At 42.0% G+C, this 12,845-nt stretch overlaps 1 protein-coding gene across 8 annotated transcripts in view; it reads left to right on the forward strand.

Moving 5' to 3' along the window:
* HELZ (helicase with zinc finger) overlaps positions 1 to 6,165 on the forward strand; it is an 85,566-nt gene extending 79,401 nt beyond the window's left edge. For 6 of the 8 annotated variants that reach the window (XM_030962236.1, XM_030962239.1, XM_030962243.1 and 3 more), the window contains 2 exons: positions 1,196 to 1,448; positions 4,555 to 6,165. In XM_030962236.1, coding sequence (XP_030818096.1) covers positions 1,196 to 1,448; positions 4,555 to 4,886 — 585 coding nt within the window. In that variant the 3' untranslated portion in view covers positions 4,887 to 6,165. The remainder of the gene's footprint in view (positions 1 to 1,195; positions 1,449 to 4,554) is intronic. The other 2 variants (XM_030962238.1, XM_030962240.1) reach the window with 1 other exon arrangement.
* The last annotated feature ends 6,680 nt before the right edge of the window (positions 6,166 to 12,845 follow it).

Below are 12,845 nucleotides of genomic sequence, written 5' to 3' on the forward strand. Positions count from 1 at the left end.
TCTGTACTTGCAAGTGTCCAGAACTTTGATAAATTCCTGATTGCTTACCAAAATAGCCCTTTTAAACTCAATGAATGTATACTTTCTGGGTTGATTTGGGCAGTAATTTATGACATTTTTGTTTGTTTGTTTGTTTGTTTTGTTGTTGAAGAATTTCTTTAGGCGAGTGGATTGACAGGATATCCAAGTGTTGATCCCTTAATTTCTGTGGCAACAGAAATAAGATACATAATAAGAAGTTTCCTTTCATGCACTTTTTTCTCATGTTTGTTTTTTGTAGATGATATAGTAACAATAGGTGGATTCTGCAAGCAAGTTATTTAATGTTTATTTAGCTAATTTCTTGTCCCATCTCATTAGGATTTTTTCCCCCTTTACCAAGTCTTGATTTACCTCTATGACTTTTCTGTTATTGGTGCTCTTGTTAGACAGTGCAGATGGGTGTAAATACTGTATTTATTGTTAAAAATAAACTGTAATACAACAGACTTGCTTTGAATCTTGAGAAAGCTTAGAGGGCCCTTAAATCTGAACTCTTGAAGCCCACAGGTTAATTGATGGAGCTCCTGCCGTTTACATCTGCATGATCTACAGGGTTTATGGAAGCAAGTAATTTCTGTGGTTTCAGATAAAATTCTCTGCATTATTTCTCCTGAGGGCACTTGCTTCTCCAGAGCATTTGTTTTGTATGTACAAAATCCAGTATATAAATGTATCCTGCTTACCCAGATCCTGGTGTACAAGTCACTAATTTATCCTTTGGAAAAGGAAAAGCCATTTATTTTCCTGATTGCATTGTAAGAACATTTTTTTCTTGCTCTTCTGTGTTTCTGTGCTTCCTTTGCTTCATCTGTAAATGCTGGGTATCTTCCTCCTCACTGTGTGATCCAACACCCACATAGGAGTGTGAGATATAAAGGTTGATAGGAATTAAGAAATCCCAGTTGATGTTCTTTGCACTTCCTTTAAAATTCTCTATTTTGTGTGATCAAAATACGTTATCAGTGACTGCAGTATGCAACATACAACTTGAAATGTGTTAGTATTTTGGAAATGCAAAGAACTAGGGGTTTTTTGGTAAGACATTTCAGGGAGAATATTCAGTGGGAAAATAGTATTTGATACATGCAGTTGAATCAAAAGAGCAAAAGGCTATTTTATGGTTTGTTTTTTTTTTTTTCCCTTTTGTTCACAGTATGAACCAAGAGGACCAGGCAGGCCGTTGTACCAAAGAAGAATTTCCTCTAGTTCAGTCCAGGCTTGTTCTGAAGAATTAAGCACTCCTCAAGACAGTCTTGGTCAGTGTAAAGAGCTTCAGGACCACAGTAACCAGTCATCATTCAACTACTCCTCCCCTGAGCTGTGGGTGAACTCCTCCTCCTCTGCCCCGTACCCAAACATTCCATGCAACGGAGCCAGCAGAGCCGTCCCACCCCGGGAGCTGCTAGGTGGGTACAGCTCAGCTGCTTCCTTCCCAAAGCCAGTCCAAGCAAAGATTTCTGAATTTTTTGTTGTTATAGGTTTGCTTGGAATAATCACATTTCTTGGTGACATCCTGCTCTTCAGCTAAAAAAAGCATTGCTGCTTCTTAGGCTTCTCCAAAAGCTCCACTAAACCCAGAAAGTCTCTTACAGTGGCTTCAAGTGCAGCTGAATTTGTGCTGGAAGGAGCTAAGGTGACTGGTGGGATTTATTTGCAAGACAGATTGATTGTTTCCAGAATCAGTGATATTTTGTGTTGGTATTACAGTCTGAGGGAGCAACACATAAACTGAATTAGTGCTCTCAGCGTTTCTCTAGTAAATTCTGGTACTTCATCAAAGGAGTGACGAGTTTAAATTCTCCCTCACCGTGGAAGAATCTCAGTGGAATGTGGCTTCCCTGGTGGTAGCAGCAGTGCTGATTGATTGAGCAGACAGAAACTAAATTAACTTTTCAGAGATGAAAAAAAGCTGCAAGGAGAGAGCTGGAGCAGTTCTTCTGTTTTCTGTATTTCTTCTGTTTATGAAAAACAATATTACCAGGATAGTACAGTTTCTTCCCTGTGATTTTGCTTTAAGAATCTCCAGTGGTAATTTAAAAACAAAATTAATAAAAATGCAAACAGTATTCCAGTGTGGATATTAAAACCACTTAATAATGTGGAAAAATATTTATAAGCTGGTTTTATTTGCCTTAAAAGATTTAATTGCTTTTCACCAAACTTTATAAACGTAAAACATCTTGTAATTTCATAGTAATTCTGAAGTAGGAACATGCAGAGTAGAATGAATGAGAAAAGCTCTTTATATCAGCAACAGCACTCAAGAATTAAATTCCTAATGTGCCTTTTAATTTCCAAAATGTGAAAATGTTATATTGCAAACCCATATTTATGGCAGCATCTTTCATGCTAAGTTCAAAGCTTCAGGCTCAGGGCACCTCCTTCAATCTGTTTCTATTTTTACTGAAAATCAAGGAGCTGAATGCACAGTATTATGTGGCATTCATCACTGAATTGCTCACACAGAGTTGCTCTCCAAACTCTGTGGTTATCTAAGAGGAGCTCAGGAACTCTGGCACATTTGGGCTGGGATCAGCCAGTCCCACATTTCTTTGCTTTAATGAAAAGCTTGAGAACCTGTTTGTGAGCAAAGTCCTCAGAGGACAGATGTGTATGCAAAAAGTACCATATACACACATTTGCTGTCAAATACTAAATTCTAAGTGAAAATACCAAGTTCTCACTGGTAACTGCATTTGCAATGAAATGGTTTTTATTGTAGTTAAGCATGGTTTCTGTTTTGTCAATAAATGCATATGAAACAGAGCCCTGTATCTAATGGTTCATGCAAACACATCTCCATTTTATGGCTGCTGTGGCTTTCCACATTTACAGCTCACTGCCTGTGATCATATTTACAGCCCAAATGTGTTTTATAGAGCTAAGGGTTAATGACCAGTAACTGCTCTGTTCTCGTTACTGTTGGTTTTTAGCCCTGAAATAAAACCCCGTGAGAATGTGATGCTGTGAAATCCTGTCCCTGCCTAACAGGGGGTGACCCTGACTCCAGACTCTTCAAGGGCTGATCTCTCCTGCACACCAGGAGTGGCTGTGCCACCAATGTTGGGTTGGGTCAGGAGGGATTCATGGAGCACAGGGAGAGCTGCTGTCAATTCCTCTGGCTTGTTCTATGCAGGCACTTCCCCCAAAATTGCAATTTGAGAGTTTGATATGCATTGCTTTTTCTGTTCATGGAAAGAAAATGGTTTAAGTTCTCATTCAAGATGTGTATTTCATATTTTTCCTTCTGTTAGACACCTCTACCACACACAGCTTTCACCTCTGGCCCTGCTTGTCATTACTTGTCTTCTCTTGAGTGCTGTGGTTATTTTGGGAGGTTTTTTGCTTGTGTTCTGGGCTGTTTGTTTTTTGTTGAATCATAGCAACCCTAGCAAAATTGCCTTGCTTGTGTTCTTTCCATATCCATTCTTCTATGGGTTGGTTTTGGGGTTGTTGGGGTTTTTTTGTTTTATTTTTTTGAGGGTTTTTTTTTTTGAGTGCTCTATAAAAAGCAGAAGCCTGTGTATGACCCTTCCAGTGAGAAACTTTATGTTTTTCTACTTTTGCACTCATTTGGTAGTACATTTTTGTAGATGCACTTAAAAAAAAACATTCTATGATTAAAGACTGAAATAATTACAGAATATATCTCTTGCCCAGTTCTTAGACTGTTGCAGATAGAACATGGAGCTGTGTTTCTGTGTAGTGTCTCTCTGGCTGTGCAAGACAGCAGAATTCTCCAGACAAAAGTAAGGGACCTCATTAGGATTCAGGAAATTCATTTGAAAGCAGTTTTATACCTATGGTTTAAAGCACCATTTTTCCTGATAGTTACAGGAGTTGTTAAATGTGGAGCAAGAACATATCAATTAGCAAGAATGCATTCAGCCTGAAATACCAATAATTAGTTGGTTGGCATTCAGGACTCTGAATTGCTGTTGGAGAATGAATTATATATGGTGCTGTAAATTTTAATTTTAGCCTATTAAGCTGTAAAGCAAGAAGAATGAAATACTCTTTATGCTGTCTCAGTGGATAAAGTGCTTAAATTAGAGTAGATCCCATTGGGAAGCAGCTTCCCTTCAGTGCACCCGGAGAATCCGCTCTGCGGAATTGCAGGTTTGGGGTTGCAGCTGTAGGGTACAAACACATGGAGGATGGGCTTAGTAATGGCAGTCTTGTGCTGCTGCTGCAAGCTCCAGGAGTTGGGAGGGAAGTTAAATCCTTCAGGGCCAGGCTGGATGGGGCATGGAGCAAGCTGCTCTGGTGGAAGGTGCCTGTGGCTCGGGATGGAGCAGGATGATCTTTAAGATCCCTTCCAACCCAGCCCATCCTGGGATTGTGTCATTCTGTGAACTCCATTTTCAGAGTGACTAGACACAGCAGATGGGTGCTGTGGGAGGAGGTTACCAGAGGGGTTAGGGTGGTGGCAGCTCTGCCTTTGGGCTTGCTGCAGGTGGATTGGCTGAGTCAGAGCCGTTCTTTGCTCCAACTCCGCTTTCTCCTTCACAGCTCCCCCGAAGGTGGCCAAGCCCCCGGAGGAACACCTGAAGGCTGAGAACATCCAGCTCTCCAACTCCTTCAACTACAACGTGCTCCAGCATCTGGGCCAGTTCCCCCCTCTGATGCCCAACAAGCAGCTGGTGGAGTCCAACAGCAGCAGCCCCCAGCCCGCGGGCGGCACCAAACCCGTCATGTCCTACGCCAGCGCTCTGCGGGCTCCCCCCAAGCCCAAACCTCCTCCTGAGCAGACAAAAAAGAACAGCGACCCCCTGTCCTTGTTTCAGGAACTTAGCCTAGGTAGTTCATCAGGTAGCAATGGCTTTTACTCCTATTTTAAATAATCAGATTATTTTTTTTAGAGAGAATTTAATTTTTATTTGTGTCGGTAGATCTAAGATAGTTGGGGCTTCACCTGTAGTTGCAAATATTCCCTTTGTTTATATTGGTAAATATATCCTCACTTAATTGCTTTGCTGCTAGACTTGCAACTAATTTTTTTTTAATTATATTCCATTATTTTGCATTTTTTGATGTGGGTCGGGTTTTTGGAAGTTTTCTGTAGGAAGACACACACGTGTTATTTTTTAATTTGTGTAATGGTAATGATATGTTGCATTAAACTAGCAGCTGAGAGATTACCTGTACAACTTGAAAAAAGGAAAAAAAAAAAGGAAAAAGAAAAAAAAAGGAAAAAAAAAGTTTGTCTAAATTGTATTTAAGAAGATTGTAAGTAGCATTTACATTTATTCAATAACATTAGCATACTATGCTGGGTTTCTGTACCAGAAATGGCCAGTTAATGTAAAAATGTATGTTATTTCTGCTTAAATTCATTTAATTTTTTTTTTAATAAAGGTGCAGCATCTTCTAAATAATTTCAGTTTTATCAGCTTTTTTGTGAAGGGATGCTGCATTCTCAGACTTTTATAGTTTTAGATTCTGTATGATGTGGTATTGTATTTTCCATCCACTGTAGGGTAAAGTAAAGGCATTCTTTGCAGACACCTATGCCATTGTTTGGAAACATTCAGATAAAAGTATTGGTATACTTTAAAAAATAATAAAAAAATAGAAAAAAGAAGAAAAAAATTAACAAAAAACCCAAAAAAACTCTACATTTTATTTTTGGACAAGCTAATAATATAAGCTTGTTTGAAAAGTTAATTTGATAGGTTTTTTAAATGAATCATGAAGCTGAAAATAAATTTTTAGGTATGTTGGTGCTTAGTAGATTTAATAACTATTTTAAAAAAATGCGTGAATTTAGTAAAATACTTTTTTGTTTGTTTGTTTAATTTTTTTTCCACTATGCATGTGTAAATGTTTGTAATCTGGCTTTTTCCTCCCCTCTTCTCCAGTGGTATAAAGAATTGTGCCGCTTTAATTTTTTTTTTTTTTCCGGTAAAACTTTTGGTACATTATTTGATGTTTACATTAAAATGTGACATTATACAAGGAAATTCAGATATTTTGCTAACTGTTTTGTTTGAGGAACATCATTAAAGAAGAGATTTAATGTTTGTCAAAGCTGTATCCAAATTAATCTAAATCTTCTGGGGATGAGAGTGGTTACCAGGTTATTTATCTCCGTGAACCTGGCCCTTAAGGAATTGAGTCTGAAAAATTAATTATGGGATATTTAAAAAAAATTAAAGAAACAAATGTGAATGAAAATTCAGAAGATAAAAACTTTGTGGAAAAAGATTTCTGGTCTTGCACACTGTCCCTGCTTTGTGGCTGGAGAGCTCCAGAGGGGGGTTGTAGAGTTTCTCCTTTATTTCTCCTTAATCCTCCTTTTTACACTTGAAGTAACTTTAAATCTGGGAACTGGTTTACAGGGATGAGCTGGGTGTAGTTCAGAATTCCTCCACTTATTACCTGTGAGAATTGAAATTTTAGAGCTGTGAGGGGGTGATTTCAGATTTTTACAGCTGTCCATTGGACACCTTACTGGGGAGCAGTGGCTCTGCTGTGTTCAATCGGATTTTTGCTCTAATTACAATCAATCAGGTTCTTTTTTTTTTTTGCATTTGACTTCATGTGTTAAGACAAGGGTCATTATGTAATGGGGTTGATTTAAACTCAGTACACTGCAGAGGTTTGCATATAAATTTTTTATTACAAATCTTTACTGGGTTATGATTCAGAAACTTATCTGAAAACTTTTTTTCCTTCTTTTTGCTGTAAAGCAAAGCTCGTGTAACTCCTTAATTTATTTCCTAATGTTATACCAAACAACAATGCTGGGGAGGGGACAGCCCCTGCCAAGTTCTGCTCAGCATGTCAGCACAGGGCATGGAACCCAGAGGACCCAAAAACGAGGAGAGGCCAAATTCTGCAACCTTGAATCAAGCAAAGCTGCTGTTAAATGGGTTTTTGCCAAGCTGCTGGCTGCAGGAATGGGAAATTCACTGGCAGAGCTGAGGTGGGATCCAGTGGAGGGAGGAACAGGACTGGCAGAGCAGAGATGGATCCAAAGCACTTCACGTCCCCAAGTCAGCATTTTGTAATTTCAGGGGTTTCAAAGTCACTCAGTTCTATGGAGCAGCCTTTTGATTCTGTTCATCATTTAATATTTGAATATTAAACTAATAAACATCACTTGTTAATTTACTGTTATCTGTCAATCAGTTAAGGGGGAGATGGTTGCATCTCACCACATTTTATTCTGTTTTACACTGGTATTTTATCTACACTGAAAATATTACAGATAAAATCCCATTTTCTCAGATTTAGAATTTCAGTTCTTTGACTTTATGAAGACCCCAGCTGGTTTTGGTGCTAAATTTTCATAAGTGCTCTCACCCAGGAATTTGAGGATGATATGATAGAGATGATCTGACTTAACAGCTTTGGCATGAATCATTTGGATTTCTTAGAGTTCGTTTTTTTCCAAAAGATTATATATTTTTAAATGTCTTGTCTGGCCATTGTATGTCACATATACAGCCCTGAGTGAGATCTTTGGTTTTTGAAGCAGATTATGCAATATTTATTGAAGTCATGTTTAGAAAACCCCAAAACTGTATTTTCAACTCTCCTAGGGCTTCAGTCAAACTCCTGTTAAAATGAAATTAAGCCTTACAGATGGCTCCAGTGGGCACTGCTCAGGCTGCACTGTAAATATGGACCTGTTGCAATTACAGGGAAAATTCAAAATTGAATTGTTGTAAATTATCTTAATTTGGGGGAAATGATTGGAGGCTAAGGCATGTGCACCCACTGGGTATTTGGCTCCTTGACTTTTTTTATGCTTCTGTTTGTGCCAAATCCCATGCTCCTTGTCCAGGCATAACCCCCCATTGTTATCTGTGGAAAATTTAAATGACAGATCTAAATTTACTAATATCAAGAATAATATCTGGTTTTCAAGATATTATTAAAGATATCAAGAATAATTCCTGGTTTTATTTTCTATAATTCCAGTTTTTGATGAGAAAAATCTGGATGCCTCATGGGAGGTTGTCAGTGTAATAAGAACTAATGAAGAATGAAGGGAAAGATTAAAAAAAATATTTTGATTCTAAGAAAAATATTTTTTTTTTACAATTCAGAGCCCAGAGGGGGTCACAGGGACAATCCCCCTCCATCCCCCTTTGTGCTCACCTGGCAGCTTTGTGTTTCCACAAGACAGCTCATAAATTGCTGTCTGGCATAAAGCTGGCTGCTTAGAACCAAGGCCCCAGCATCCATATTTTCTCCTGGAGGTTGTCATCTAATACAGTTTGTCCTGGATTTTTAATTGTGTGGGCTGTGGTGTTGCTGACCCTTTGCAGGATGTGAGTCCTGCCACTGACTGCGAACCCTGCGAGTGCCATTCCCTGCTTTGATTAATTAATGTTTTGTTCCCAGATTTGTCAAGTTCAGCTGGTTTTTTTTGCAGAGATCGTGCTCCATAAGCAATTCTTTTGCTATGTTTGTAGTACCAAGAGCAGTGTTTGACCACTCCAGATTTTCTTTTTAGACTGAGCTAAGGCATATCAGAACCTGCACATTTCCAGGGCAGTGAGCCCACAGTGGTTCACACTCTGCCCATATCATCCTTCAACTCATTTGTTTTGTTAGTTTTTAAAGGTTCTAGTTTTCCTAGAAAAACTGCAGACAATTAACTTGTCAAGACAGATGGTGATGATCTATGGTGCCTATAAAAATTTGCACATCGTATTCCTTGACATGAAAGATGGGCTATTTCTGTTGGTGTAGCAATACTTGCGCCAGTCTCTTCTTGCTGGCTGTGTCAGGGAGCAAGGGCTGAATCCTTCTAAATTTGTTTTTTTCTTTCATTCAAGAGAAGTAAAAGGATTTGCAGCAGCAGCAATGGAAATGTCAGTTCGGTGTGGGGGTTTTTTGGCAACTTTAGCTGAGAAATGTTGAGGAGTTTTTACCTCATTAAGGATTAATAGATGCTTCTGACAAATTACAGAACGCTCAGTGATATGAATTATCCAAGACTGGTTAAAAGATGTTGTCAGTCCCTTTTCCAGAAGATTTGGCTTCCTGCTGGAGGGTAAATACCTCAACAAGACCAGCTGTAAAGCCACTGAGGTGCTCCCAGTGAGACTGGTGATACTGGGCACGAAGCTGAGCCTTGCCAAACAGAATTGTGCTGCTGCTTCTGTTACGTAGAAAATAGTCCAGAAATCTGAGTTTATTCCCTTCTCTGCATTTCTTTGAAGAAAGCAGCAAAGCAGCTCAGTGTCTGATGCAGAGTGGGCATGTGTGATGTCTGCACGCCTTGAATTTATGTTCAATAGCTTCAGTGGAGCCCGAGCATCGATCAAGTGTCACAAAGCAATGACAATCTCATCCTCTACTTCAGTCAAAACAAAGTTGTGACGCTCTTTTCTTGTCCCTTGGTGACAATGGAAAGGGGAAATAATTGGAATGGATGCTTTTAGAGCAGATCCCACTGCTGTGTGTGTTTTATGGTACAGAGCAGCCTGATGTTCCTCTAGTTAAGTCATAAAGTAATGCAGTGTTCCAAGGGGCACTGTCCCACTGTGGGCAGAGGAAGCTCGTTTTAAATTAAGTTTAGGCTGAGGTTTATTCTCTAACTCTTTCTGACTGTGGTCAGGTTCCTGGCATGTGACTGCCCAGCTGCAGCTCTGGGCAGAGCCCAGGGGCTCCCTGGGAATCCCCAGGGCCCTCCCCAGGGCTGGCAGTGCTGCAGACTTCTGACACTCCTGTATCAGGTGTGCTCCTCAAGAGCTGGCAGCCCAGGTGAGAAAGTGTCCCTCTGCAGCAGGGCCAGGGATCTCACTGGAGGGGAGAAAATTCCCAGATCTTTGGGGCTTCCTGGAAATCATTCCCACAGCTGTCAGAGTGAGGAGAAAAAGGTGATGGCCACAAGGAAGTCACAGAGTGGAAAGGCAACAGTGGAAAAACAAATTCCTGTGCCCTTGCAAATAGTTTGATCAGGATGATCAAACACCTGAGCATCCTGCATGTGCTGGCTCTGTCTAGGTTTGGACTAAAGGAGAAATAGAGGTGTGTGCCAGGATTTCTGGGTGAAATCCTCTCTCATGCACCCATCTGTGCTGCCTTGTGTGCTGAGCTCTTCTCCCCCCACCTGCTGGTGCTGGGCTGTGCCTGCAGAACCTCGTTGCAGATGAAGGGTGTTCAAGAGCTCAGCTTGCTGCTAAACAGGCAGTTTTCTTCTTCAGGGTTGCTTGTCTGACACCTTTTCTGCACATTAAATTCACACAGCACAGCATTTAAAAACAAGGGAAGCAGATTCTCTCCACGCCTCACAGCCAATCTTACATAAACAAAAACCTTCACGTCTTCTGTTGTGATTTAACACTCGGGCTTTGGCAGACTGGAGCAGCCCAAATCTCAGCACTGTGGCTTGGGCAGTGCCCTGGGGCACCTCTCTGTGGCTCTCTGAGGAGGGGACAGGCCCTGGTCTTGGATTAAATGGGAGTGGCAACTGCCCTGAAGGTGTCCCTGGCTCTGGTAGTGGCAGGGCCAATGCTCAAGTTTTCGTGGTGGCTGGTGGTTGTTCCTTGTTCTGCAAATTGATTTGCCTCTCTCTCTCTCTGGTGCCTGTTTCCCACTTGGTTCTTTGGCTCTGTCCCAAACCCAGGAGTGCTCCTGTTGGAGGTGTATCAGCTGGGTTCCCATCCCTCTTTGGCTCTGGTGTCTCCCTGCTGGTGAGGACATTTCCTTCACATTTTCATGGTACATCCCTGAGGTTCTGGTGGCTCTTCCCTGCTGTTTGCTCAGCTGAGAGAATGAAAACTGAAACTGGTTACAGCTCCCCCTCCAACATTATATTCCTTTTCTTTTATGAAGGCCAATTACTTTTATTAACTCTCTTAAAACACATTATCCGCTCTGGCAGAACAAACCTGCTGCAGGAGCAGAGCCCTTCCCACCGTGAATACCAATGACTGATTTAATGGATGGGTCCCTTTTCAGCAGTTCTTAATATCTGGAAGAAGAAAATGAAGTTATCCATGTGCTTCTCAGTCTAGCAGGGACCATACAGAGCAGGGAATGATCACAAAGCCTTAGCCTGGAGCACAAAGAGAATAAAACTCAGTCAGTCTTAAGGGCTTTAGGAGGCATCTGGCTGAGCTGCCTGAGCTCTGGCTGTGGGTGTAGGATCTCGATGCCATGAGCTGTGTGTTTTCTCTGCCTCGTGAGTAAAGTGATCCCAGAGAGCTGTAAAACCTTGGATCCAGGCCAAAGCCCAGCACTTACCAGGAATCTTTCCACTGCCCTCCCTAGGGCTTGGATGAGGCAGATCAGGAGATGGGTGAGACCTTCCAGGGTGTGTTTATCTGAAATGTGCATGTCTTGCTCTTGAATATCAGGAAGGGCACTGAGTAGCATCTTGGCTGGGTAAAAGTTGGCCCATCAGGATGAGAACCCACCTAGGAATTACTTTCTCCCAGCAGAGATATTAAAGGAGAGGGATGGCACTTCAGAAAAGGTGTGGGTGAGTGAAGGGCTTCCCAGGGATGCAGGACCTGCCACTGCTGTGTGGGGTGAGGAACTCAGACCCTGTCCCCAAACCTTGCTTATCTCAACCCATGGCATGGCTGAGGTGATGATGAGGATGATGATGATGGCTGAGCTGGGAATGCTGTTGTTCCTGCCAGCTGTTCTGCTTGGATTAAACTTTGCTGTGTGGTTTGGATGTCCCAACCCAAGGTCAGCCACCCTGGTGGTCTCACTGACCACTTTCCTTTCTGTTGTTGCTTGTAAAGGTTCTCCCTAGGAACTAGCCTCTGTTTTCCTGAACAATGAAAATGCAAATTCAGGATGTCAGCTCTGTACCCAAAAATAAGATTTCAAAACCATTTAGCATTTCAGAGTGGTTCTGTGACAACGTGAAGACTTGCAGTTGTCTCTCCTGATGAGAGACAGGCAAAGCTCCTCAGCTCACACTCAGATCTGAGCACCAGTGAGTGCTTCATCCCAAAACTTTATAATATATGTGTTATTTGTAGTGCTTTTCAACTTCAAAGAGCTTGGAAAACATTAATGCAATTTCACAAAAGGCTTCTGTTCTTGCTGCCACTCTGCTGATGGGGAAAATGGAGATGAGCCTGAGTCTGGCTGGGGCTGCTGGGGCTGAGCCCACCCTGACAGCGGGGCCCAGGGCAGCCCCTCCAGCCAGCACAGCATTGCTGGGGAATTGCTCCACATGTTGGACATGCCATGATTTCAAACCTCTTCAAATTGATCAGAGATTTTTCTATTAGGAATTCTGGTTTTCTTTAGGATTATGAATAGCTAAACACAGAGGGAAGAGCACTTCAGTTCCCCTTTCTCCTGATTTTGAAATTGCCAGCTGAAAAGAGCACACTGTAAGCCACGCACTTTTTACTGCTTGGGGGGGAAAATGCTGAGCAGATTCTGAAAACTGAACTGTGAAAAAAAAAAAGGAAGCAAAGAAGAAACACCCCACCTCTTGGTGCTGGGAGGGAGAAAAGGGCTTGGCTGGAGGGGCTGGGTGAGGGTGTGGGGCTGGGGGACCCCCAATGCTACTGATGGTTGGATTGGGAGACCCCCAGCCCCCAGAGCGCTTCAGGCAGCTGTGGCAGAGCCCTGCAGGCTCTCAGCAGCAAAGCAGCGCCCGCAGCATCGCCAGCACTGCCCGGGCTCTGATCCTGCAGCAGCAGCAGCAGCAGCAGCAGCTCCCGAGGCACCGGCGGGGCCCTCCCAGGGCTGCCGCTCCCGGCTCCTCCAGGCAGAGTCCTTTCCCTCCCGGCAGCTGTTCTGAAGGATTTTTCCTGAGATGGAGCTTTGTGTACACATGTGCAGTGAGCAAAGCACGGTGTTTTTAGCTC

This window comes from Camarhynchus parvulus, chromosome 18, assembly GCF_901933205.1.
Source record: "Camarhynchus parvulus chromosome 18, STF_HiC, whole genome shotgun sequence".
NCBI lineage: Eukaryota > Metazoa > Chordata > Aves > Passeriformes > Thraupidae > Camarhynchus > Camarhynchus parvulus.